Below are 22,521 nucleotides of genomic sequence, written 5' to 3' on the forward strand. Positions count from 1 at the left end.
GTGAAATCAGCTCACGGCACTGATCTGTCAGATCAGTCAGCCATCCATGTGCAGCAGTTGTGGGTGGAAAAACTCCTGTTGTGGACCTTCTTTTGGGCAATTTGTCTCCACTGTCTCAGGCAGTGGGGATTTCAGGCTGAAGGATTTGAGGGTTTGTTGCTGTGATACAAGTCATGTCTGCAAGCCACCAAGTGTCCCTAGGCTGAAGTCGTCTGCCCTTGCTTTGCATACAAGTTCTCTTTGATGCTGATGTGGGCAGTTTCTGAGACACAAAGGAAAAAATTAAGGGTGGTTTCTGTCATTGACCTGTGCTGTGATTATTTCACTGGAGATTGTGGTGCCCAAATAATATGGCGTTGCATGTTGTGGTCAAATTCCTGTCTTCACATTCCCTGCAGAACTGTAAGTTTTCTTTTGCGAAGAACCACACTGTTTATACCCCTCCTTGAAGTCTTTAAGAAGTGAAAACACATCCAGGAATAAACACCATCATTGAATAAACTTGTAACAAAGTCTGCTGGCAGTTCCACTTTATTTTGTATACCATCAGCAAAATTGTGTTTAATCTTGGACTGATGCAGAAACAAAAGTGCTCTGCAGGCGCATTTCCTGAGCTGTGTATTTTCATGTGGAGCTGTATTTGCATAGTAGGGCAAATGACTGAAAATGCCATCCTGTAAGCAACACTCCTGCAACTCTATTTTTGATTAGCAGCCTTTAGAATCTTTTGATGAGCCTTTCCCCAGCCCTTGTTAGCACACCAATGACTGCAAGTGCTTCACCTTGGTGGTTATAAAACCTTCAAGTGCAGTGAGATAAACAAATACAGATTTGCAGATACTGACTGCTCTGCCAGAGGTTTCACAACCTTTTTATGACACTCGTTTTTCATGTTCCTTGCAGGAATAGTGAACTATCAGAGCTAGCTTCTGGACTTTACTATTTCTAAAAATCCACCTATCCCCTGTACAAATGAGGAGCAGGCCATGCAAGTACAAAGTAGCGCTGTTTTCTCTATTAGTACTGCTTCAACATGAAGGAAATATTTCAGGTACAGCCTGAAGTCAATAAAATTTAACTTATTTAGAGACTTTTGAGAGGTCTATATGAGGTCCTTATCTGCTCCATCTTCTTATACCTGAGAGAGACCCTCAGTTTCCCCAAACAGTCTCAGCATTTCTTAAGATAACCTTGATAACACATTTCTGTATTCCAGGAAGACCTTTTGATGGGCAGATAACCAGTGCAGGATTGGAGTCCTGCAGGCAGTAAATAACTGTGCTGGCTGCACCCAGCCCCAAAGTCCGTCTGCTGCTGCAGAGCCCGACCAATCCTGATATAAATATCAGTGTTTAATTAAGAACTTATGTTCAAGTAGCAATGTAATCTCCTGTTATTTCTAGTGCTGCAGTCCCATGACTCCAGATACTGTTCTGAAGCCTAGCCCTCAGTCTCTGCATATATATATATATATATATATTTTAATTATTATTATGTTTGTCACATCTCTCACTGCCCAGGTCCTGGGTTTTGGGAGCTTGGTAACTTCTGTAGAGAAAGGGTAGAACCAGACACATTTCACCACATGATTTTCTCATTAACTCTACCATTTTTTGAGTCTCCTTCAGGCCACAAAGAGGGCAGGGCAGTGTCAAGGTCCCCAACAAGTCCCACCACCATGTCCTCACTCCCTGCTGGCTTCAGAAAGCTAAACCCCACAACAGCAAGCTGGGCTTTCAGCCTCTGCCCACTTGTACTGTGCTGATGTTCCATCACCTACTGCTCTCAATGCTTCTCTGTTTTCCACCGGTAGCTCTCTGAGCTGTTAAGACTTTACAGTAGGAGACTTGTTGGATTTTTACAGTAAGCTATTCCCTGCCCTCCAGTGCTTGCTTGCCATGGACCTGCACCACTGCACCTGCATCCCCTGGCACAACGTCAGGCCATTTGCTCATGTCCTATCACTTGTTACTTGAGAAAAGAGACCAACACCCTCCTCACTGCAACCTCCTTTCACATAGTTATCAAGTGATAAGGTCTCCCCTCGGCGTCCTTTTCTCTAGACTAACCAGCCCCGGTTCCCTCAGCCGCTCCTCATAACTCTTGTTTTCTAGTCCCTTCACCAGCTTTGTTGCTCTTCTCTGCACATGCTTGAGCAACTCAATATCCTTCTAGTGAGTTTACAGTCTTTACAAGTGTTTGTACTTTTAAGTAATTCCATGATTCTGGGGACCTGACTCAGGATTTTTGAATACTAACAGCTGGCAGTGCTGAGTGTGGATATGCAATATTGGTACCTGCTAATGCTTTCATCTGATTTTTTTTTTGTATATTCTCATAAAATTCTTACAGCCCTAGCCTCTTGCCATTGTCCTTCAGATATATATGCATATTGATGTAAATGTACACAAACATACATACACATGCATATTATATGCATATACTTTTATATGTGTATGATGTTGGTCACACAGGCTGAGAAAGCATGTCTTTGGCAGGCACGCATGTATGTACATGAAGGACAGCAGTTGCTCCACCCTGGACAATGAAGCTGTCCCTTTGCTCCTGCCAGCCGTGGCTGGGGCAGTGCTGCTTGGGGATGCTGGTACTCTTGGCTGGTCCATGACTTCCAGCTACCACACAGATCTATAGCACATGTTGAAAACTTTTCCGAACAGTTTGCTTTAAGTTCAGGAGCCTCTTCCAGCAGTTTTAGAAAAAGCTTGTCAAAGGGATGGAGTGTGTTGAACTCAGCCACAGCATGTCAAATGGGATTTTAGGGTTGAACTTGTTTTTATAACTATTTCGTTTATATGTAATTTTCCTTGATGGCAATAGAGGCAATTTGCTGGATCAGCTCAGGTGCCACCAAGCTCTGGATTCCTGGAGGGATCGTCCCTCAGGAATGCAGGTCTCTGGCCAGAGGGACATCTCACACAGATCTGGGGCTGCGCTGGGGGGATGATGATGATGATGAGGAGGAGGAGGCTGGGGCAAGGAAGCACTGGGCAGGGCCATGTGGGCAGGAGGCATGGGTGAGCATGTGTACATGTAGATGGGGGCTGAGGTGGACAAAGGGTTGTGGAGAGGAAAGAGGGAACCAGCCTGTATGGAGACAAGGGACCTGAAATAGTGGGGATAAGACCTTGTGCTTCATTTTCCTTTCCTTGGGTGGCATACCAGTCCCTGCTCAATGAGAGCTGAGCAGCGCTGAGAATGCTGCAGTGTAGTGGTGCCAGAGAGCTGCTGCTTTCTGCAGGTATTTTTCTGACAGGGAAACAACCAAAAGGCTCAGATTTAAATTTCCATCTTCATTCATGCAAGTTCATGGATTGCCAGGTGCTCCGTGTGCTCACATGATCCAAACATAGTTTGGAAAACTAAATTTTGCCAGACAGTTGCTAGGAGGGTTGTCATGAGCAGAGAATTCAGCAACATCAGCATCGCTAAAGGCATCATCCTGCACAGGGGGCTGCAGCAGCGTGGTGATGCCCGGCTGTGGGTCCAGCAACCCTGGGTGGGTTGGGGGCAGACACCAGTCCAGGGCACTTTGTTTTCATGCACACCAAAAATACATCATTTTGATGCTTGATTTTTAGCAACCCCAGTATCGCCTGTTACAGAGCTGTTGGTCACAAGAAACTGTGGCTGCATTAGCTCCTGCTGAATTACTGATCAACCTCATAATTGTATGAAGTGATTCTCATGTTTCTTTGGCTGAAAGTATTTTACAGGATATGACATAAACAGATGTATATTACATTGCCTAGCTCTGTCCTGGAAAATTCGTGCCTGCTTTTCCAAATGCTATAGGACAGCCATGCTTAAAAAAGCAGTCTCTTTGCTGGGTGCCTACTGGAGTGGAGCTGTGTCACTGCACTGCCCCTAGAGAGAACCAGGAAGACATGGGCTTATCACAGCGTTTTTTTATTTCAATGCATAGAGCTGGACCTATTTGTGTGCAGTAACTCCTGCCGATGGCAGATACAGTGATGCAGCAGAAGTTCACATTTTCTGTCTTTCCATCAGTTCAGAGCAGGCACACAGAACTTCACTTTTCTGGCTCTGTCCCTCAGAGCCACAGTTGAACCTGGCCCATGGTGATGATGGTGAGGGATTGGGTGCTTCAACACAAAGCAGCTTCACTGCCTGCCTTGCTGTGCTGCCAGGGATGGATGCAGGGACTGCCTCATCCAGTCTCATCATGCAGGATTGCAGATGTCATATTGTCAAGTGAAAGCTGGTTGTAGGGCACAGTGCAGTGTTAGGTGCTGATGTGGAAAAGCACAGATAGTGGCTGCTCACAGGCCTCTTGGAACAACTTACTGCTTCCAGTGTTCCAGAAGGGGAAAAGTGTGGTTGTCCTAAATAGTAGACAGCTGCAGAGTTCTGTGTGGCCATGCCAAGGCAGGCGAGGGGCAGCCTCTGTGCTCTGACTTCAGCAGGATGACTGAAGTGTCTCCTTTGAGATCATCTCTTGGTGATTTCCTTTGCTTCTCTCAGCTCTGGCACCTTCCCTGCTGAGAAAAATATTTGTTCTCCATAATTTGTCTGGTATCTACTCATTTGTTGAAAGATTGTCAATGTGGTAACCTCCATGCCAGCCTTTTCCCCATCTCTGCTTCTGGATTGAGAGAAAACATGCAAAATGTGCTGACATCTCCACTCATCTCAGCTGGACTGTATGCTCAGCTCTGTTAAGCAGGAAACAGTGGGGCTTTGCCAGAGATCAGGGAGCAGCATGTCCTTGATTTCATAGCTCTCAGTACCTTCATTTCCTACCTGCCAAGACCTTTCTCCCTGCCCTTTCCATGCTCAGGTGCTTGCTGTCCTCTGTGGCTCCCTGGCTAGGCTGGAGCAAACTGACCGATCCCTGCTCCTTGCTGGGCTGGTGCCATATGTGGTGGGAGCAGTTTCCCACCACACTACACTGGGACACATTATTCCCCTGGTTTTGCCTGTCCTTAAGCTGTTTCAGTTGTGAGCTTTAATTTTTATCTGTACAATTCTTCCTTTTCATGACATTTACAAGACTGGGAAAGCTAAATGCTCGCCCATCTGCTTGGGATGCCTCTTTGGTCTCTGGCAATTATGCCCAGCTCACTATAAAATCCCCTGGTGTTTATTATAAATATTAATGGCTTTAGTTTCATGAGGTGCCTATGAGATAAAGTGATATTTTATGCCTGTTTGACAGCTATGGACCTGAAATATATATTTTTAAAGTCAAAGCTGTCATCTGGCATGATTGATTTGAGAAGAGAACACAGTTCCTTGAAGGCCCTGGCATGTGCTGTGACTGTCCTCCTTCTCCTGTGGTGTTCAGTGGCACCCCAGTGATGCTCAGAGACCCTAACTAGTCATCCCCAAGGAAAGGCTGGATGACTAGTACCATCAATGACCAATGAAATTCTTCCCACTTTCTGTCGCTCACAAGTTGGAGTGTCTAGGGATGAGCTGATGTGGGAGCACCTCTCCTGGCAACTCCTAGCGCCACTGCGTGGGTACAAGGGGTTCCCATTGTGGGGAGCAGCTTTCTTGGCTCCCAGGCAGAGGACTTCTGTGTGGGTGTGATCTTCACGAAGGTGTCAGGAGGGCCCCTGTGCCCCCGTGCCTCTGCATGGGTTGGGGGCGCAGGTTGGAGCTGGGACATTGCCACTGTCCAGCTGGTGGTAGGCTGCTGCCACCAGAGCACGGGGCCAGGCGTGAGTGGATCACACTGGCAGGTGCAGGGCTCAGACACAGACATTCAGCCATAGGGTTGAGACTAGAAGAGTGCTTGTCCAGCTCCCACTTGGGCACAGATCCTCATGCTTTGCCAGAATGTAAAGTCTGAAATCAGTGAAATCACTGAGAATCTCTTCCAGAAAGCTGTCACTTGACCTTACATGGCCAGAGATGCTTTTATAGTCAAACTTGCTCAGTAGTATAAACTTAAGTAAACCAGACAATTCTTGCTTTTCCCCTTTAATGCTGAAGATTCACTCTACATTGAAAACCTCTTACAGAAATAACATTGAGCACTTTTAATACTAGTTCCTTATTAATTGGTCTCCATCTAATGAACCAGCTTTATACACCATTCAGTGTTGGCTTTCGCTTCCAGTTAATGTTATCTACGAACAATCAAAAGATTTTTTTGAAGTCTATTTGAGACCTAGAGTTGTTGGTATGCTCACGCTTAACTTCCTGAAGCTATTTTCCATTAAACAGGACAGGAACTGTGATAGATGGATTGTTTTGCACCAATGACTAATGCCTGCTTGCAGGAATATTTACTTTATGAATGCAAAGGTGCACAGTTGAGAAAGAGCAGTGGAATAATGGACTCAAGTAATCAAGCCAAGTTTGATATCAAATATTTTTTCCCAAGCAAGCTGACAGAAAATGTCAGTTCTGATGACATCTGTCAGCCCCTTTTGAAGTCCAAGGAAGGAGGGAGAGGCATCATGGCAGCAAAACCTCTGGCTTTGTTTTAATGAAGATTTGTTTGTTCCTGCAGTTGAAGTGAAAATTGAGGTGGTGATACCCGAGAAGGAGAGAAGCAAAGAGGAGATGTCACCCAATGGGAAAGCCAGCCCATTGATTTACAAAGTCAATGGGACTGCCCGGCATTATCATCTCGAGGAACATCCCATTGCCAGCAATCCTTACCACAACCCAAAGGATGTGGTGGAAGCATCTGTGTGCCATGTGAAGGACCTGGAGAATGGACAGTAAGTGCCTAAAGTCTTTATAGGTAACTTGAAAAATCTTGGGAGACCTCATAATCCAAGCTAAACCCTCTGCCTGGTTCTTTAGTTTCTGGAGATGATGATTTAACTTGTTAAAATGATTTTTTGCTTTCATATCTTGAATAAAATAACATCACAGGCAAGTAGCAACAACTGCTTTTTACCTGAATTATTGCTGTTTCCTTCAAAGTGTGCAGTCCTCCCTGGGACCCATCTTAGACAGACCTGATGTTCTGTAACAGAACTTCTCATCAGATTCTGTTCAGCTTGTGTTAGACAACCTTGGCAATTATAAGTTTACAAATTTATTATTGATTTATTATTTAAATTTACAAATAATTTACAAAATAAATTTAGTGTTCTAGCCTTAGTACTTTTATGAAGCAGCATGAATAGTGCATATGTGGGATGGATGGGGTCGATCATGTGCTCCACCATTTCTGCAGTGCCTTATTTCTCCAGTTGAACTCATTTCTTTCAACTTGTTCATTCACCAAAAAGGCAATTTTCCAAAGTTTTTGCTAATGGCAACACACTTCATCTGTGTACAATTTCACCCTGATTTAAGAGTTTTCTGAACTCTGAAAAGTGCCCGTCCCAGTCACTGTGCTTTACAGGCACATTTTTCTTACCTGGGATAGATGGGCCTTTTCTGCAGCGTGTTCCGTTAATATGACAGAATCCAAGCAGGCTGAACTGTGTGAAAAATAATGTAATTTGACTCCAGTGAGCAGTTGGGTGATGTTGGATGTGTTGGATGCAGTTGGAATCTGGGAGTATTTGCTTTAATTTGCTATTGCACGTAATGATACTCTAGGATAATATGTGATGATGATCTAGAATAATCCATTTAATGCAAGCTACTTCATGCTAAACTTATGGGGCATCATGAGCTATAAATTCTTGTTAACAAAGTTCAGCCAGGAATAAACTGTGCTTTTCATCTCCGGGAATTTATGTATTAAGCCATTCTACAAAGGGATGCAGTGGACTCTCTGCTGGATTAAAACTTCGTGTGAGGTTTGGCCGACTCTGCAATTTCTGCTGCTGCTCAGAGGAAGGATGGAGGTCTATCAGGACCTGCAGGTGAATGGCCTCTGGTGAGAGACTAGGGTGAGGCATCAGTAAAGACACACTGGGTGTAAGGAAGGCACAGTGGGTGTAAGGCTGCTTTGGGCAAGTGATGGACAGAGGCAAGGCAGGGGGAGTAGGACCTCGGGAGAGGACAGGCAGGTACTGGAATTGCCTTGTGGCTGGAGCAAAGCCAAAAAGAGACACAGTCCTGGGGAATATTTGTTGCACAGGGGTGATCCTGAGAGTGAATCTGCCCTACTGAATTTCCAGAGTCAAGAGGGAGCAGGTGTAGCCTGATGGCTGCTGTAGTCATTGCAGCCAAGGAAATGCCAGGTGCTCATGGAGGCAGCTTCTGCTAACTTTATGTGTGGGGTGTTCCTAAATGAGTTTGCTGTGTTTTGGTGCCCCAGTGCAAGAAGCATATTGAAAAACTAGGGCTTAGGTAAGTATATTGCCTGGAAAGCATGCAGTATAGCAGAGAAAATGAGTGGAAGAGCCTGGTTTACTCTGTAGGTCGCAGAGGGGTGAGTGGTTTGGCTGCAGCATGCGAGGACATATATGGCTGTAGCAGAAAGCTCCTTGGTCGAACAGGCAACAGCTAAAGCAAGAGCTAGAAGCTGTAATCAGTCAGGAAACCAGCTCACACTTCAACTGTGTGTGCATTTAACTACTGAAACAAGTTACCAAGTACTGCAGCAGACTTCCCATCAGTGGACATTTTAAATTCAGAATGACTCTTTTTCTAATAGAGTTAGTTTTTAACTTTCTGGAACCAGGATGGTCTCAGCAGAACCAGTGAAGGATTCTGGTGCATGAGCTCTGCTGCTGCCTTGCCCAGACATTCTCCCAGCTGGCTGACAGGCCCCGGGGTGGGGAGCACACAGTTGGCTGTGTCTTTAGTTCAGGGGGCTGCATCCAGAAAGCAGCCCGCAACCACCTGCGCCTCCTCTGCCACGTCCTTTGTGGGCCAGAGCCAAGCTTCCGCTGGTGCTGCTCAGGTTAGAAGGGGAGTTGGGCAAGAGGACAAATTTACCACTGGGGAAACAGCTCAATGGGGAGCAGTGCAGTGCCAGTCGCTCTCTTGCTCACTTTGGACTAAGTGCATGATTGAGAGCTTGCAGGTGGCTGTGTGTTGCCTTCAAGATGCCAGGTCTTGTTTTTCCCTCTGTCAGATCACACAGTTCCTTAGGTAAGTTGTAAACTCACTTATCTTATCTTATCTTATCTTCCTGTGTAGTTTTGGTTGTCATTTAACAAGAACCACAGGTTTTATCTGAAGCACTGCACAGCTGAGGAATGCAGCAGGACTTGTATTGCTGTATTCCCATTGTGCTGACTGAAGGACAGCCAAGTGCCAAGTGTCCTGCATGGGGAGGGAGCAGAGCTGCCTTGCTTGGGAGTGCGTCTGCCAGCTTACAGGGCAGAATGGCTCCCAGGGCAAGCATGATGAGCTCTGCTGCTTTTGACTGAGGTAGCAAAGAAGGTCAGCATCTGCTGCTACTCTAGTGGGACCGTTCGTGCAGGTGAAGCGTGCATGTGCCTGAGGACTTGTCCAAGGTAGGTCTGCAGGTGTTTCAGGCATGCTTGTGGACTGAGCACTGGTCTCACACCCCTCTTCACCAGGAGAAGTGTGTCTGCAGCCTGGGTGCTGGTTAGTGTGATGTTACCCAAACCGCAATGAGCGTGCAAAATGAGTCCCGATCGTCTGAGACCTGGGGGTGTGTTGTGCATACGCAGCATTCATGGCTCGCACATGGCCAGTTTTCCTGAGCACAGGGGGTTTGCTGTGTGCACACCAGTGATACATACCGTACACCTAATGCAGCCTGAATGTGCCAGGCTTGCTGCTGAGATGGTCTGCTTAGTGCAATGGGAACAGCTAGGATTTCTGGATAAACGTCAAGTTCTGAAGATCAGCTTTCTGGCTTGGGGAGAGGAAACATCCCAGGAAAAGCAGGTCTACACTAGCTTTGTGCCCAGCTCTCTGCAAGGGTCAGGCTCACTCCTTGCCTCTCTGCGTAGGCACCTCGCAGAGGGCTCTGGATTGCATGGGGTATACTAGGGCTGTGAGGTGGAAACACTCTGCAGCTCTCTCTACAATTACCTACCTGAAAGGAGGTTGCAGTGAGAAGGGTGCTGGTCTCTTTTCTTGGGTGACTAGAGATAGGATGTGAGGCAGTGGCCTCAAGTTGCACCAGGCAAGGTTTAGATTGAACATTAGGAAGAATTTTTTCATGGAGAGGGTCATCAAGCATTGGACTAGGCTGCTTAGGGAAATGGTGAAGTCTCCATCCCTGGAGGTATTTAAGAGATGTGTGGATGTGGTTTAGTGATGGAACTTGGTAGGTCAGGTTGATGGTTGGACTTGTGACCTTGAAGAACTTTTCCAACCTATATGATTTTCTAAACTTCAGCTTCCCAGCACTGATAGCATCATTAACCACATATTCAGCAGGTGGGGATGCTGTGGTAGCTTTTTTTTGGTTTTGCAGAGAGGGTGCGTGATTGGCAAAAGTGTGCTTTTGGCTAGGGCAAGGGTGGCTGGGGCTGGAGCCTTATGTGGCTGGTGGGGGACCCATCATGAGACCATAAACTTTGCATACGGGATTCTTGCTGTGCTAATTACGCTTTTTCCAGGGTATCTCCACAAGCAACAGCTGTGCTTCAAAGAGCACCTGGCTGTCTCCTGGGGGATTGCCTGCACTTAGGTTGGCTCCCGTAAAAGTGTGAAGCTGAGTGCTGGGGCAGCAGGGAGACAAAACCCCACTGTGATGCAGAGTTGGGCCAACAGTCTGAGCAGGAGGGCAGGTTGCCATATGACTTGTGTTCTGCAAAAACAGCAGAAGAAAAGAGCAAGGGAGTCAGGTGTAGATGTCCTGGGGTTTCTATCAGAAAAATGTGACCCATATGACATGGCCAGGACCAGAGCCCAGCCCCTGATGCAGAGCACACAAAGGGTCACAGGTTCCTCTCCTGGGCACTGCCTCATTTCACTCTCAGAGGTGTTGTGTTTTCTTTGGCTCTCAGTGAGCACCAGCCTGCAGGGACCTGCTGACTGCTCCCTGGCCAGGAGGGGAGTTGATGCCGCAGCAACACCAGGCTGGCTTTTTGCTTTCACTGCTTCTGACAAGCTTTAGTCTGACCCTTAAATGGCCTCCTGAGCTTGTGGGGAAGTCATTAGCCATGTCCCAACTGTGCAGAGATGCTCTGGGCCACCTCTGAGCACAGTGACAGACACAGAAGCTGCCACTTGGTGACCCAGCTTGGATCTGGTGTGGGCTGGCAGCAGGAGAGCCACCTCCAAGGCCAGCTTGGTGGCAGAGGTGGCAATACCTGTGAGCCACCCAGAGCCATTGGAGAGCAGTTTGGAGGAAGGAGGAGCTGGGCAGGGTGGAATGGGGCTGGAGTGCAGGGTGAAGGGTTTGGCACCAGCTGTTCTGCCACCTGCTTCTGTGCTCCTCCTCCTTAGGATGCGTGAGGTGGACCTGGGCTGCGGGAAGGCACTGCTGATCAAGGAGAGCGGCGAGTTCTACGCCATGGGACACAAATGCCCTCACTATGGGGCCCCGCTGGTTAAAGGTCTGTCTGTATCACTTGCTGTGCGAATAAAAATGGGAAGCAAAGCGTTTGCAAAGGGCAGCCCCGAGGTCCTTCATGGGTGCTGCGGGGAGTATGGGGTAGTGCCATTCCCCTTACTCAACTTCATCCCAGCATCTTCTTGGTGAGTGAAATGTGTCTTCAGAAAGATGGCAGTGCAGAAGCCTCCAAGAGTACTCAGCCTTGGGTTTGGTTTGCTGGTGAACTCACTGACACAGACCTGGACACAGGCCTGAGGCTTACTTGGGTGACTTCAGAGAACAAAACTCATCTAGCATCATTACATGTTGTCTCTTCAGCTGGGGTCTGAACCTCTCTTGGACTATGTGAAACAGCCTCAGCTTACTGCATCCAACCAGAGCCTAGTTTTATGGGGCTTTGTTCTGTTTATTGGTTCTTAGCCATTGAGCAGTTAAAAGATGTTTTAAAGGAAAAAAACAATCTTCCGCATTTTATGATTTTTCAGGCCACTCAGTCTTAAAAAACAAAAATCCACAACTCCCTATAAATCAAAATCGTGTTCATGAGGGAAGGATCTTTGGTCCGATGGAATTATTTCAGCAACAAAAAGACATGTCTCTGTTGGAAGTGTGATGATGTATAGTGGTTTGCCCTCATGGTACCAGAAGCCTGAGTAAGGGCCCCTGGTAGTGCCATCTTGGCCGTGTGCCTTAACTGTGGGCACTTGGCTGAAGGTGTGGTGCTGGGGAAGATGGCAGAGTATCCTCACTTGCTGTCCTGGCACCAGCAGCCTTCAGTAGTGCTGGGTGCAGGCAGGCATGCTCTCGGCCTTGCTTGTCCCCCTCTGGTGTCAACAACCTGCTGAATAGGACAGAAGGTCCTCATACTGCTTCTGTCCCTGCAGCACATGGATGTGAAGCCCACCTGCCTGTCAGGTCCCCAAGGCAGTGGCCTTGCACAGCAATCTCACTGCGGATGCAGGAGGGGTGGCCCCTGCGTCCCTGCGTCTAGTGGGTGACAGGACATGGCAGTGCAACAAGCAAATACATCAACTCAGGATGAGTCCAGCACAGCTGAACTGTAGCAGTTCACTCTGCCACGAGCCAGTTCTTTCAGGCAGGGAAAGCCAAAGTCCAAGGTAGCAGACTCAGAGCAAATACTTATGAGGAGTAACCTCATTGCTTTGAACATGCCCCGTGCTTTTCCAGTGGCATGCATACTCCTTGATGTGTCAGCATCTGTTCTGACATAGGCTTGCTCTAAATATGTGATGCTCTGCTTGAGGCATTGCTTGCTTGTGGTGGTACTGGTCTTGTAGAGATGACCGTAGGACCCAGGAGACCACAGCCCCTGGCCCTGCTGGAGAGTGAGATTATCCTGTAGGCACAGCAGAGAGCTGGTGGAGCTGTGCATGGAGGCATTGGAAGGGCACTCTCAGTGAGGGCATCTGAGCTAGGATCCCACACCCAGGATCCCAGTTGGCACCTCACCGTCTAGCCCAAATGGTTGGACCAGTCCCATGCTCAAGCTGGAGAAGCCCACATGAAGCAGCCAAGAGGCTGCTGACCATCCACATCCATGACAGCTGCCATGTGTCCTGTAGGAGAGATGACAGCTCTAGATAAAGAGAAGAGTGTCTCAGAGACATGTTCAGAGTCTGGGCAATGAAACTACTCTGTGTGGAGGTGTATAGCTCCTGCCACTGCAGCAGGCTCTGGACAGCAACCTCTGGCCTTCAGGAGGTCAGCCTCGCTCAGCAGCTGTGGTGAAACTGTGAAGAATTCTAGAATCCTAGGAGTGTATTGGCAGTGAGACCTGGCCTCTGCCACCTGTGCCCTGGCCAGGTGGCAGCAGCTTGACCACAGTGGGCTGTGGGCAGGGACATACTGATGTGGCTATGCTGTCTTTCATGCAGGGGTTTTGTCCAAAGGAAGAGTCCGCTGTCCCTGGCACGGAGCCTGCTTCAACATCAGCACTGGTGACATAGAGGACTTTCCTGGCTTGGACAGCTTGCCCAGGTTCCAGGTGAGACCTTTGTTCCTGCAGCAGAGGAAATGAATGTTAGCATGGCTTCTGCAGAGGTGTGGAGCAAATATTTCCCACGTACATGGTGGGATGGCCTGTGGAGAGCATATCACCCAGCACTCCCTCCTCCCCGCATCTCCCCTTGTCATTCTGTCTGCACCCCCTGGAAGTCAGACACTCCTGGGAAGGTGAGGGTGGAGGTGCATGGTCTGGGAGGCTTCTTGTGCAGGAGAAAGCAGCCCTCAACCTGGGAGAGAAGTCAGGTAAATACGGGCAGTTTCTGCACTGAACATCAGAGCATGGTTGGTGTTAGACAAGACACATCCTCCAGCCTTGAGCTGGGGAGGGCCTGGACAGGGCCTACGCAGCTCTCGCATGAGACCTGCAGTGCAGATGGGCTGGTGAGACCGCTGCGGTGTTCAGAAGTTGTTGCACAGATGGAGCAGGCACCTTTTTCACACCAGAGATGCTTGCTGTCCTGCAAACCACTGCTGTTTGTCACCCTCAGGTGAAGATTGAAAAGGAGAAGGTGTACATCCGAGCGAGCAAGCAGGTGAGAGGCTGAGCCATTGTTGACACCCCAAAAACAAGGCCCATGGGGGAAGGCAGGGGAAGAAGTACCTGAGCAGAAGGATGTGCAAGCATTCAAAATGAGTAAACCAAAGGTCTACCTAGCCCAACCCTGTCTCGAGCAACAGCCTGAAGTCTGTCCCTGGGACATGAGTAGAGCCAGGCAGAGCTGTAGCGTCCCCCCTCACCCTCCTGAACTCCCATGACTGCTAGGCGCTGCTCCAGGGTGCCTGAACTGGGTGTGGTGTCTCTGAGTTCAGGATGTCTTGCTAGATGCTTGTCCTGAACTCACCCCATGTTTCCTTCAGCTCATAGCAGCTTGTAATTTGATTGGGCCATGAAGCAGGCCTCTCTCGTCAGCTGTGTGGCCTCATCAGCTGGGTCTGAATGCAGCGTGGTGATGGCAGAGGTCATCTCTGTGCACAGACATCGGTTGGAGAGGGATGGGGTGGCTGGGCAGGGAGGGCTGTCTTCTCCCAGGCAGGATGCGGAATGAAGCCTATTGAGGCCAGTGCCATCTTTCTTTCTACAAAGACTTTTATTCTGATTCACATTTGCATATATACGTATGTAAATATAGAAGCTCACAGCTCTGGCCCAACTGGACCTTTTTGTCACCTGTGGGGTTTGATCCAGAGAGGTCACTTGAATGGAATCACACTACTCCAGCTGGTGCAGGTGGGATGTGGTAAGGAGGGCTGTGCTGGATTTTGGCCTCTGATGGGCTTCTGCATCAAAAGCAGCATGGCCAGCAGGTCAAGGGACGTGATTGTCCCCCTCTGTTCTGCTCTCCTGAGACCTCACCTGGAACACTGTGTTGAGCTCTGGAGCCCCCACCACAAGAAGGACACAGAAGTATTAGAACAAGCCCAGAGGAGGGCCACAAAGATGGCCAGAGGGCTGGAGCACCTCTCCTACGAAGACAGGCCGAGAGAGTTGAGGTTGTTGAGCCTGGAGAAAAGAAGGCTCTGGGGAGACTTTACAGTACCTAAAGAGGGCTACAGGAAAGCTGGGGAGGGTCTCTTTTATAAGGGACTGTAGTGATAGGACAAGAAGTAATGGCTTTAAGCTAAAAGAGGGGAGATTTAGATTAGATATTAGGAAGTAATTCTTTAATCTGAGGATGGTGTGGCCCTGGCACAGGTTGCCCAGAGAAGCTGTGGATGCCCCATCCCTGCAAGTGTTCAAGGCCAGGATGGATGGGGCTTTGAGCAACCTGATCTAGTGGAAGGTGTCCCTGCCCATGGCAGGGGGTTTGGAACTAGGTGATCTTTAAGATCCCTTCCAACCCAAACCATTCTATGATTCTATGGCTGGCAACATGGGGGCTGTGCAGCACAGGTGGCAGGGTGACATAGGAAAGGGCCCTCGGGTCCAGCCATGGCAGGCTAGACTGTCTGTCACCTTCTTTGAATATCAGAGGCATATGAGCTCTGTTTAGGTGCAGGAATAAGTTCCTGATAGGACTTCTGCATTTCCATTTCCCCCATTGATTGCAGAATTGTGCAATGATGCACCTGTGCTGCTTCTCCTATATTTTTGCCAGTGCTTTGTCCCAACATGAATTTGCAGACAACAATGGTTTTATTTTTCTTTTGTACCTGGGAAGGAGGTAGTGCACTGGGTAATGAAAAGGTATGTGGTTGAGCATGGGTTTGAAGTCCTCATTGGATACAAGGATATGGATGTTCCACTTCTATCCAAGCTGTTTCATGACAACACTGAAAATTGTCCCCATTTCTGCCTGGCTACCCAGGCAAAAGCTGTGAAGGATAATGACTGTTTTTCTTGCTGTTGGTGGTGTAGGCTCTTCAGACACAGAGGAGGACAAAGATGATGGCAAAGTGCATCTCCTTGAGCAACTATAACCTGAGCAGTACCAACGTGCTGATCATCGGTGCAGGTATTGAGTGGCATGTGCTGGGACAGCAACGTGTGTCCACTCCCAGGGTGTTTGTGTGAACAGAAGGGTGTCTGTGTGCCCTGGGCCTTCTGTCATCCCTCCTGCATCCCTTCCTATGCACAACGTCAGACCAGAGGATCTTCCTGGGCCTTTTTGACCTAGACACTGCTGGTCATCCAAAGGGGCTTGAGAGTCTGTGATCTTAAGCACATCTGCTGTGCAGACTGTGTGCAGAGATGTGCAGATTCCCTGACCACACTGCAGCTGCAAAGTATCACAAATGGGCCCAGCTGTTCAGGAGGTGATGCTCGTTTCTAAGGCTGGAAGTAATTCTGTGCAACCTGACAGCACTGCATAATGCAGTTTTTGTGGGAAGCCTGATGGATAGAATCTCATCTGCCAAGTTTGCCTCTTTCTGGTAGGGCTGGATTGTGCCTTCAGTGAAGCAGAGGGTGGGAGGGCACAGGCTGTACTGTGCTGGACCTGGGGCTAGGAGGGAATGGCTGCTCAGGGCACTTTGGTTGTTCTCACTTCATTATAGCCCTCAGGTCACCAGATGCAAGCTGTGGGAATGCTCAGCATGCTGTGATCTGCTGCTCCTATCATCTAAGTTATGTCTCACAGCTTGAGTAGAAAGGGAAAACCAGCCAGGCCTGCTCTTCCCTTGCTGCTGGGCAGCATTTTTCCCTTCCTTGTGCCCATGGTGTTTGTTGACTGAGATCTGGAGTGTGACCTTCCTGCTGGCCAGGGGCAGCTGGGCTCTTTAGGGAGCACAGCATGGCTGCAGGTAAATAGTCATCCAAATCCTGAGCCAATATGCTCAGCGGGTGATGTTAGCTGTTGCTGAAAGAGCTTTTTCAGGCTTGATCAGCTACGTTGACAGCTCTTTCTGAAGAACAAGGTCTGTTCTGGTGAACAGGAAGGGAGATTTCAAAGCTGTTTGGGTGGGAAGAGACTCCCCCTCCAGCCCTGCATCGAGGGCTGAGATGCTGCCATGTCTGGTGGAGTTGAGGGCAAGCAACCACAGCCCATTGTGCTGGGTTGCTGAAGGCTGCCCACTGCTGCGCTGCACTGCTTGGCTCAGAAATGTCCCCCAGTGTCCCTGTTGAAGGCTCTGTAGATTTGGGTGAGTTCTTTCTATGAAAAAATGAATTTGCAAGGAGGCCTCATTTGAGGGTCAGCCTGGATTCAGTGTCAGTGCAGTATCAGTCCTGGCTTAGTGTGCTTCAGGCAGCATGCATAGGACAACTGCCTTGCTGTCTGTTCTTCCACTGCCCCCTGCCTCCATCGATAGCAGTGTTTTGTAGATGGACCAAAACATGATACTGTTCAGATCCATCTTTTTCTTTGGCATTCAAAGAGTTCATTCAAAGGGTTCAGACCATCTAATACCATAAAATATTGCTAGCATGGCTCTTCCTTCTTTTTTAGGTGCAGCTGGATTAGTCTGTGCAGAGACCTTGCGCCAGGAGGGTTTCTCAGACAGGATTGTAATGTGCACAATGGACAGACACTTGCCCTATGATAGACCAAAGCTCAGTAAGGTTTGTATCATCTTGAGTATGTCACATGAGTTTTACAAATTGCCCTGTGTCCTTTCTCCACCATTATTCATTGCACCAACATGTTTCTTCTTCCTTATTAGTCCTGTCTCTCTTTTTCCTTGAACCGTCTTTTCTGTTAGTGACTGAAAGATGGAACACAGACGAGGAGTTGTACAAACTCCGAACAGGAGTTCACCAGCATAGAAACCAGGTCATTCTCCATAGGTCTACAAGCAGCTGTCTTGGCCTGCTTGTACCTAAATGGATCTGCTTCCTATATTTCTGGATCAAAATCTTTAAAGCAATGAAATGGGGCTTGTAAACAAATGGTATTGTCTACCAGAATTTTTATTAGTGCATGTTTCTTATGATGCAGTGATGCACCTTGCTATAGTTACTATTATTATTGCTCATCATCACAACTTGATAGCCTGATGTCAGTGCAAAGATCACTTTTTCTGGCACACATCCCATTTTGAATGCCAATTTGTAGCGACAGAATGGTCTTCTAATCACATTTTTATCACATAAACAGGACTTTGCTTGAGAACAGACCAGCAACTCAGGTTGAACAGCAACAATTGGTCTTGAAGCTTAGAGTTAACGTAAGAGCAGACAGTGTATTCCCCTTTACATCGTGGATACTTATCTAGGGGAGATGGTACTCTACAATCAGAGCATCTAACTCAGCTTCCAGCTCCAAGACAAAGCCATTTGTAATGCAAACATGCATAGAGCATTCAAGCTGTTGCTCTGCTTGGACAAGATTTGCTTGGGGCAAGAAGCAGCTGGCTGAGTTGCAGAGGTTGTGCTGGGCACCTCTGAGAAGTTCACAGTCCCTGTCCCGGCCAGGCAAATCTCAGAAATGCTTATCCCTATCATGTGACCATTAAACTGCCTTCTTCAATCTCCTTTAAATAGTAAAAACACCTCATACAATGGAAATGTTATACATGATTTGTTAAACTCTCCACTAAACATCTCTGGCTGCAGTCGCTTTTGGAAGTTGCACAAAACTCATGGAAAAAAAAGGCAGAATATTCTAGAACAGTGTGAAAAAAAGGGGATTTTTCTTAATCCTCTTGTGAGTGGTATTAGCCCTGGAAAGAGTCACTAGAGGAGGAGCACATAAAGCTGTAAGCAGCAGACTTCTTGCCTCCTGAAACTGCAGCATTGTCATTATCAGTCTGTCCCAAGCTCCTTCCACACTGCTCCTCTCCATGCCCTTTGGACCATGACCTGCTCCCTGTTGTGCTGCTGTGTCCCCATTCCTGTCGCAGGAGCACTGGACGGCAGCAAAGGCCTCAGGGGCTCTGTACTGCTCCTGCTGCCCTCCCTGTGCACCAGCTTGGGAACCAGCACTCTGAAGTGGTGGGGTCAGAAGTTCCTCTCTTGGTAAATGTTGGGTGTTTAAAGAATTTGCAGTAAAACTGGAGGTTTTGGTTGACAGCAAGCTGAATATGAGCCAGCAGTGTGCCCTGGCAGCCAGGAAGGCCAACTATACCCTGGGGTGCATTGAGCACGGCCTTGCTAGTTGGTCAAGGGAAGTGATTGTCCAACTCTGCTCTGCGCTGGTGCTGCCTCACCTCGAGTACTGTGTGCAGTTCTCGGCACCACAGTACAAAAAGGATGTGAAACTGTTGGAGAGTGTCCAGAGAAGGGCTACAAAAATGGTGAAGGGCCTAGAAGGGAAGAGGAGCAGCTGAGGTCACTTGGCCTGTTCAGCCTGGAAAAGAGGAGGCTGAGGGGAGACCTCATCGCAGCCTACAGCTTCCTCACGAGGGGGAGTGGAGGGACAGGCACCAATCTATTGGCAGGTTGTGCCAATTTCCAAGAAGGGCAAGAAAGAAGACCCTAGCAATTACAGGCCTGTCAGTCTCACGTCAGTGCCTGGTAAAATTATGGAGAAGATAATCCTTGAAGTTATTGAAGCGCACCTGGGGAACAATGCAGTCATTGGTCCCAACCAACATGTGTTCACAAGGGGTAGGTCCTGCCTAACAAATTTGATTTCGTTTTATGATAAGATCACCCATCTAGACGACCAAGGGAAACCAGCTGATGTGATCTTTTTGGGCTTCAGCAAAGCTTTTGACACGGTTTCCCATAGGATCCCACTGGACAAAATGTCCAGCATACAGCTAAACAAAAACGTCATCCAATGGGTGAGCAATTGGCTGACAGGCAGGGCTAAAAGGGTTGTGGTAAATGGGGCCACATCAGGCTGGCGGATGGTCACTAGGGGGTCCCTCAAGGCTCCATTTTAGGGCCAGTCCTCTTCAATGTTTTTATAAATGATTTGGATGTAGGACTAGAAGGTGTTTTGAGCAAATTTGCTGATGACACCAAACTTGGAGGAGTTGTAGACTCGGCTGAAGGTGGAAAGGCCTTGCAGAGAGCTCTGGACGGACTGGAGAGCTGGGCAATCACCAACCGCATGAAGTTTAATGAGAGCAAGTGCCGGGTCCTGCACCTGGGACGGGGCAACCCTGGCTGTACGTACAGACTGGGCGATGAGATGCTGGAGAGCAGCCCCGCAGGGAGGGATCTGGGGGTTGTGGTTGATAGCAAGCTGAATATGAGCCAGCAGTGTGCCCTGGCAGCCAGGAGGGCCAACCGTATCCTGGGGTGCATCAAGCACGGCCTTGCTAGTCGGTCGAGGGAAGTGATTGTCCCGCTCTGCTCTGTGCTGGTGCGGCCTCACCTCGAGTACCATGTGCAGTTCTGGGCACCACAGTACAAAAGGGATATAAAACTGTTGGAGAGTGTCCAGAGGAGGGTGATGAAGATGGTGAAGGGCCTAGAAGGGAAGACGTATGAGGAGCGGCTGAGGTCACTTGGCCTGTTCAACCTGGAAAAGAGGAGGCTGAGGGGAGACCTCATCGCAGCCTACAGCTTCCTCACGAGGGGGAGTGGAGGGGCAGGCGCCGATCTATTCTCTTTAGTCACCAGCGATAGGACCCGCGGGAATGGTGTCAAGCTGAGGCAGGGGAGGTTTAGGCTACACATCAGGAAGAGGTTCTTCACTGCGAGGGTGGTCGCCCACTGGAACAGGCTCCCCGGGGAAGCAGTCACTGCACCAAGCCTGTCTGAATTTAAGAAGCGTTTGGACTGTGTACTTAGTCACATGGTCTAAACTTTTGGGTAGACCTGTGCGGTGCCAGGAGTTGGACTAGATGATCCTTATGGGTCCTTCCAACTCGGGATATTGTATGATTCTATGATTTTATGATTCTATCCATGTCACATACCTCTGCTTTTGCTTTCAAGGGAATTTGTGCTCCATAACTTGGGTCCTTTTGACAGTGTTGCCCTTGTAACAATGCAGATAGTTCTTACTGCTCTTTTAGCTTCCACTTCCATAGGTAACTGGTTGTTGTCCAAATAATGTGTCTTTTCTTTTTGTGCTCTGAACTTGTGTGTTATGAGGAGCTGCATTTAGATCTTCTATACAGTTACTCAGAAACACTGGCTGCTGTTCTACCTCAGCTGGTCAATGCCACTGCTGTGCTGAGCAGTCAGAGAAGAAACCAGGGCCCAGTCCATCATCTTGTGATGACTTTTACTTGAACAGGTTTTGATTCTAGTCCCTGTAGAGCAAATCTCTAAACAACTGCCATAAGGACTGATTTCACATACACTGACTTGTGCTTGGAACAGGTGTTTCTCCACTCGCCTTTTCAATTCACAGCTATTAAGAGAAAAACGGCCTTTTTTTTTTCAGTCAATGGATTCCCACCCCGAGCAGATTGCCCTGCGCCCCAAGGAATTCTTCCGCACATACGACATTGAAGTCCTGACTGAAATGCAGGTAAGGAGAGTTGTGTTTGTATGGTGTGGTCTCACCATTGTGCCTGCAGATTATTCTCCAGGTGCTGGCATACAAAGTCTGTGTCTTTGTTTCAGCTTGCTGATTTCCGTTGCAGAAATGCCAAGTCTTCCTCATTCCCTGGGCCGTTTTGTGCCTCCGAGGTCAGGCTGCCTGTGGTTGCTCTAAATCATAGTCATTTCTTCCTGTGCAAACTCCATAGTGACCATCATTTCTTACCTGCCATTTGCCTATTATCCTCACATGGATTTGGGGTGACCAGCTGGCCTCTGATCAGGATAATCTGCCTGCAAGCAGCACAGACAGTGATGGATTAAATATTTCTCTCCATTATTTTATTCATATTGGGAATCTTCAAGGATTTGTGAAATGGCAGCTAGGATGACTTAAGATCTGGGTTGGCTGAGCTGGGGACAGAAACTAAGGGGACTAAAGCCTAAGAAACAAACAAACAAAAATGTTCAAGGCTTAAAAATTAACAGGTATTCTATGAAAGGAGCAGAGGCAGCAGAAAATGACACCTCTGCAGAGACAGAGGCTGGAAGGTAGTTTGTTAGTCTGTCCAGGCCCAACAGAACATCACCATTCACTTGAGGATCTACCAGTTACATTGCAGATGCTGGCTTTTTGGAGAGGTTCAATGAGATGAGGTCTGTTCATACAGAAATCATCCCAAGTCTGGAGTATTTAAGGTGGCTGCAAAGATGCAGCTGCCCATAGAAGCTGAGCTTGGTTATGAGATCCCAAATTGTGCCATGTGGGAGACCCAAACCTGCTACTAGTCTGTCAGGCCAGTGGGTAAGAAGGGTTTGTGAGTGAAGGCCACCTGCTCCAATCCCTGCCCAAGCAGGGTCACCCAGAGCAGATTGCCTCAGGACCATGTCCAGGCAACTTATGAACATCTCCAAGGTGGGAGACTCCACAGCCTCTCTGGGCAACCCGTTCCAGTGCTTGGTCACCTGCACAGCACAGAAGTACTTTCTGATATTTGGATGGAATCTTTTGCGTTCTAATTTGTGCCCCTTGCCTCTTGTCCTGGCACTGGGCACCACCAAAAAGAGCCTGGCTCCATCCGCTTTGCACTCTCCCTTGATCTGTTGGCGATACTCTTGCTAATTCAGTCCAGGATACTATTAGCTTTCTTCACTACATGGGCACATTGCTGGCGCATGGTCAACTTGGTGTCCGCCAGGACTCCCAGGTCCTTTTCTACAAAACTGCTTTCCTAGATGGTCAGCCCCCAGCATGTCCTAGTGCATGAGGTTGTTCCTCCCCAGGGGTAGG

The 22,521-nt window shown here is 48.3% G+C and overlaps 1 protein-coding gene across 8 annotated transcripts in view; it reads left to right on the forward strand.

The window, feature by feature from the left end:
• Positions 1-22,521, forward strand: part of AIFM3 (apoptosis inducing factor mitochondria associated 3) — a 63,093-nt gene that overhangs the window by 15,475 nt on the left and 25,097 nt on the right. For all 8 annotated transcript variants that reach the window (XR_005825013.1, XR_005825015.1, XR_005825014.1 and 5 more), the window contains exons 3-9: positions 6,503-6,716; positions 11,278-11,387; positions 13,282-13,391; positions 13,900-13,944; positions 15,768-15,864; positions 17,296-17,408; positions 21,133-21,219. Coding sequence is in view for 5 of the 8 variants with exons in the window: in XM_040576620.1 (XP_040432554.1) it covers positions 6,503-6,716; positions 11,278-11,387; positions 13,282-13,391; positions 13,900-13,944; positions 15,768-15,864; positions 17,296-17,408; positions 21,133-21,219 (776 nt within the window). In the remaining 3 variants the exon portion in view is untranslated. The remainder of the gene's footprint in view (positions 1-6,502; positions 6,717-11,277; positions 11,388-13,281; positions 13,392-13,899; positions 13,945-15,767; positions 15,865-17,295; positions 17,409-21,132; positions 21,220-22,521) is intronic.

This window comes from Cygnus olor, chromosome 17, assembly GCF_009769625.2.
Source record: "Cygnus olor isolate bCygOlo1 chromosome 17, bCygOlo1.pri.v2, whole genome shotgun sequence".
NCBI classification, from domain to species: Eukaryota; Metazoa; Chordata; class Aves; order Anseriformes; family Anatidae; genus Cygnus; species Cygnus olor.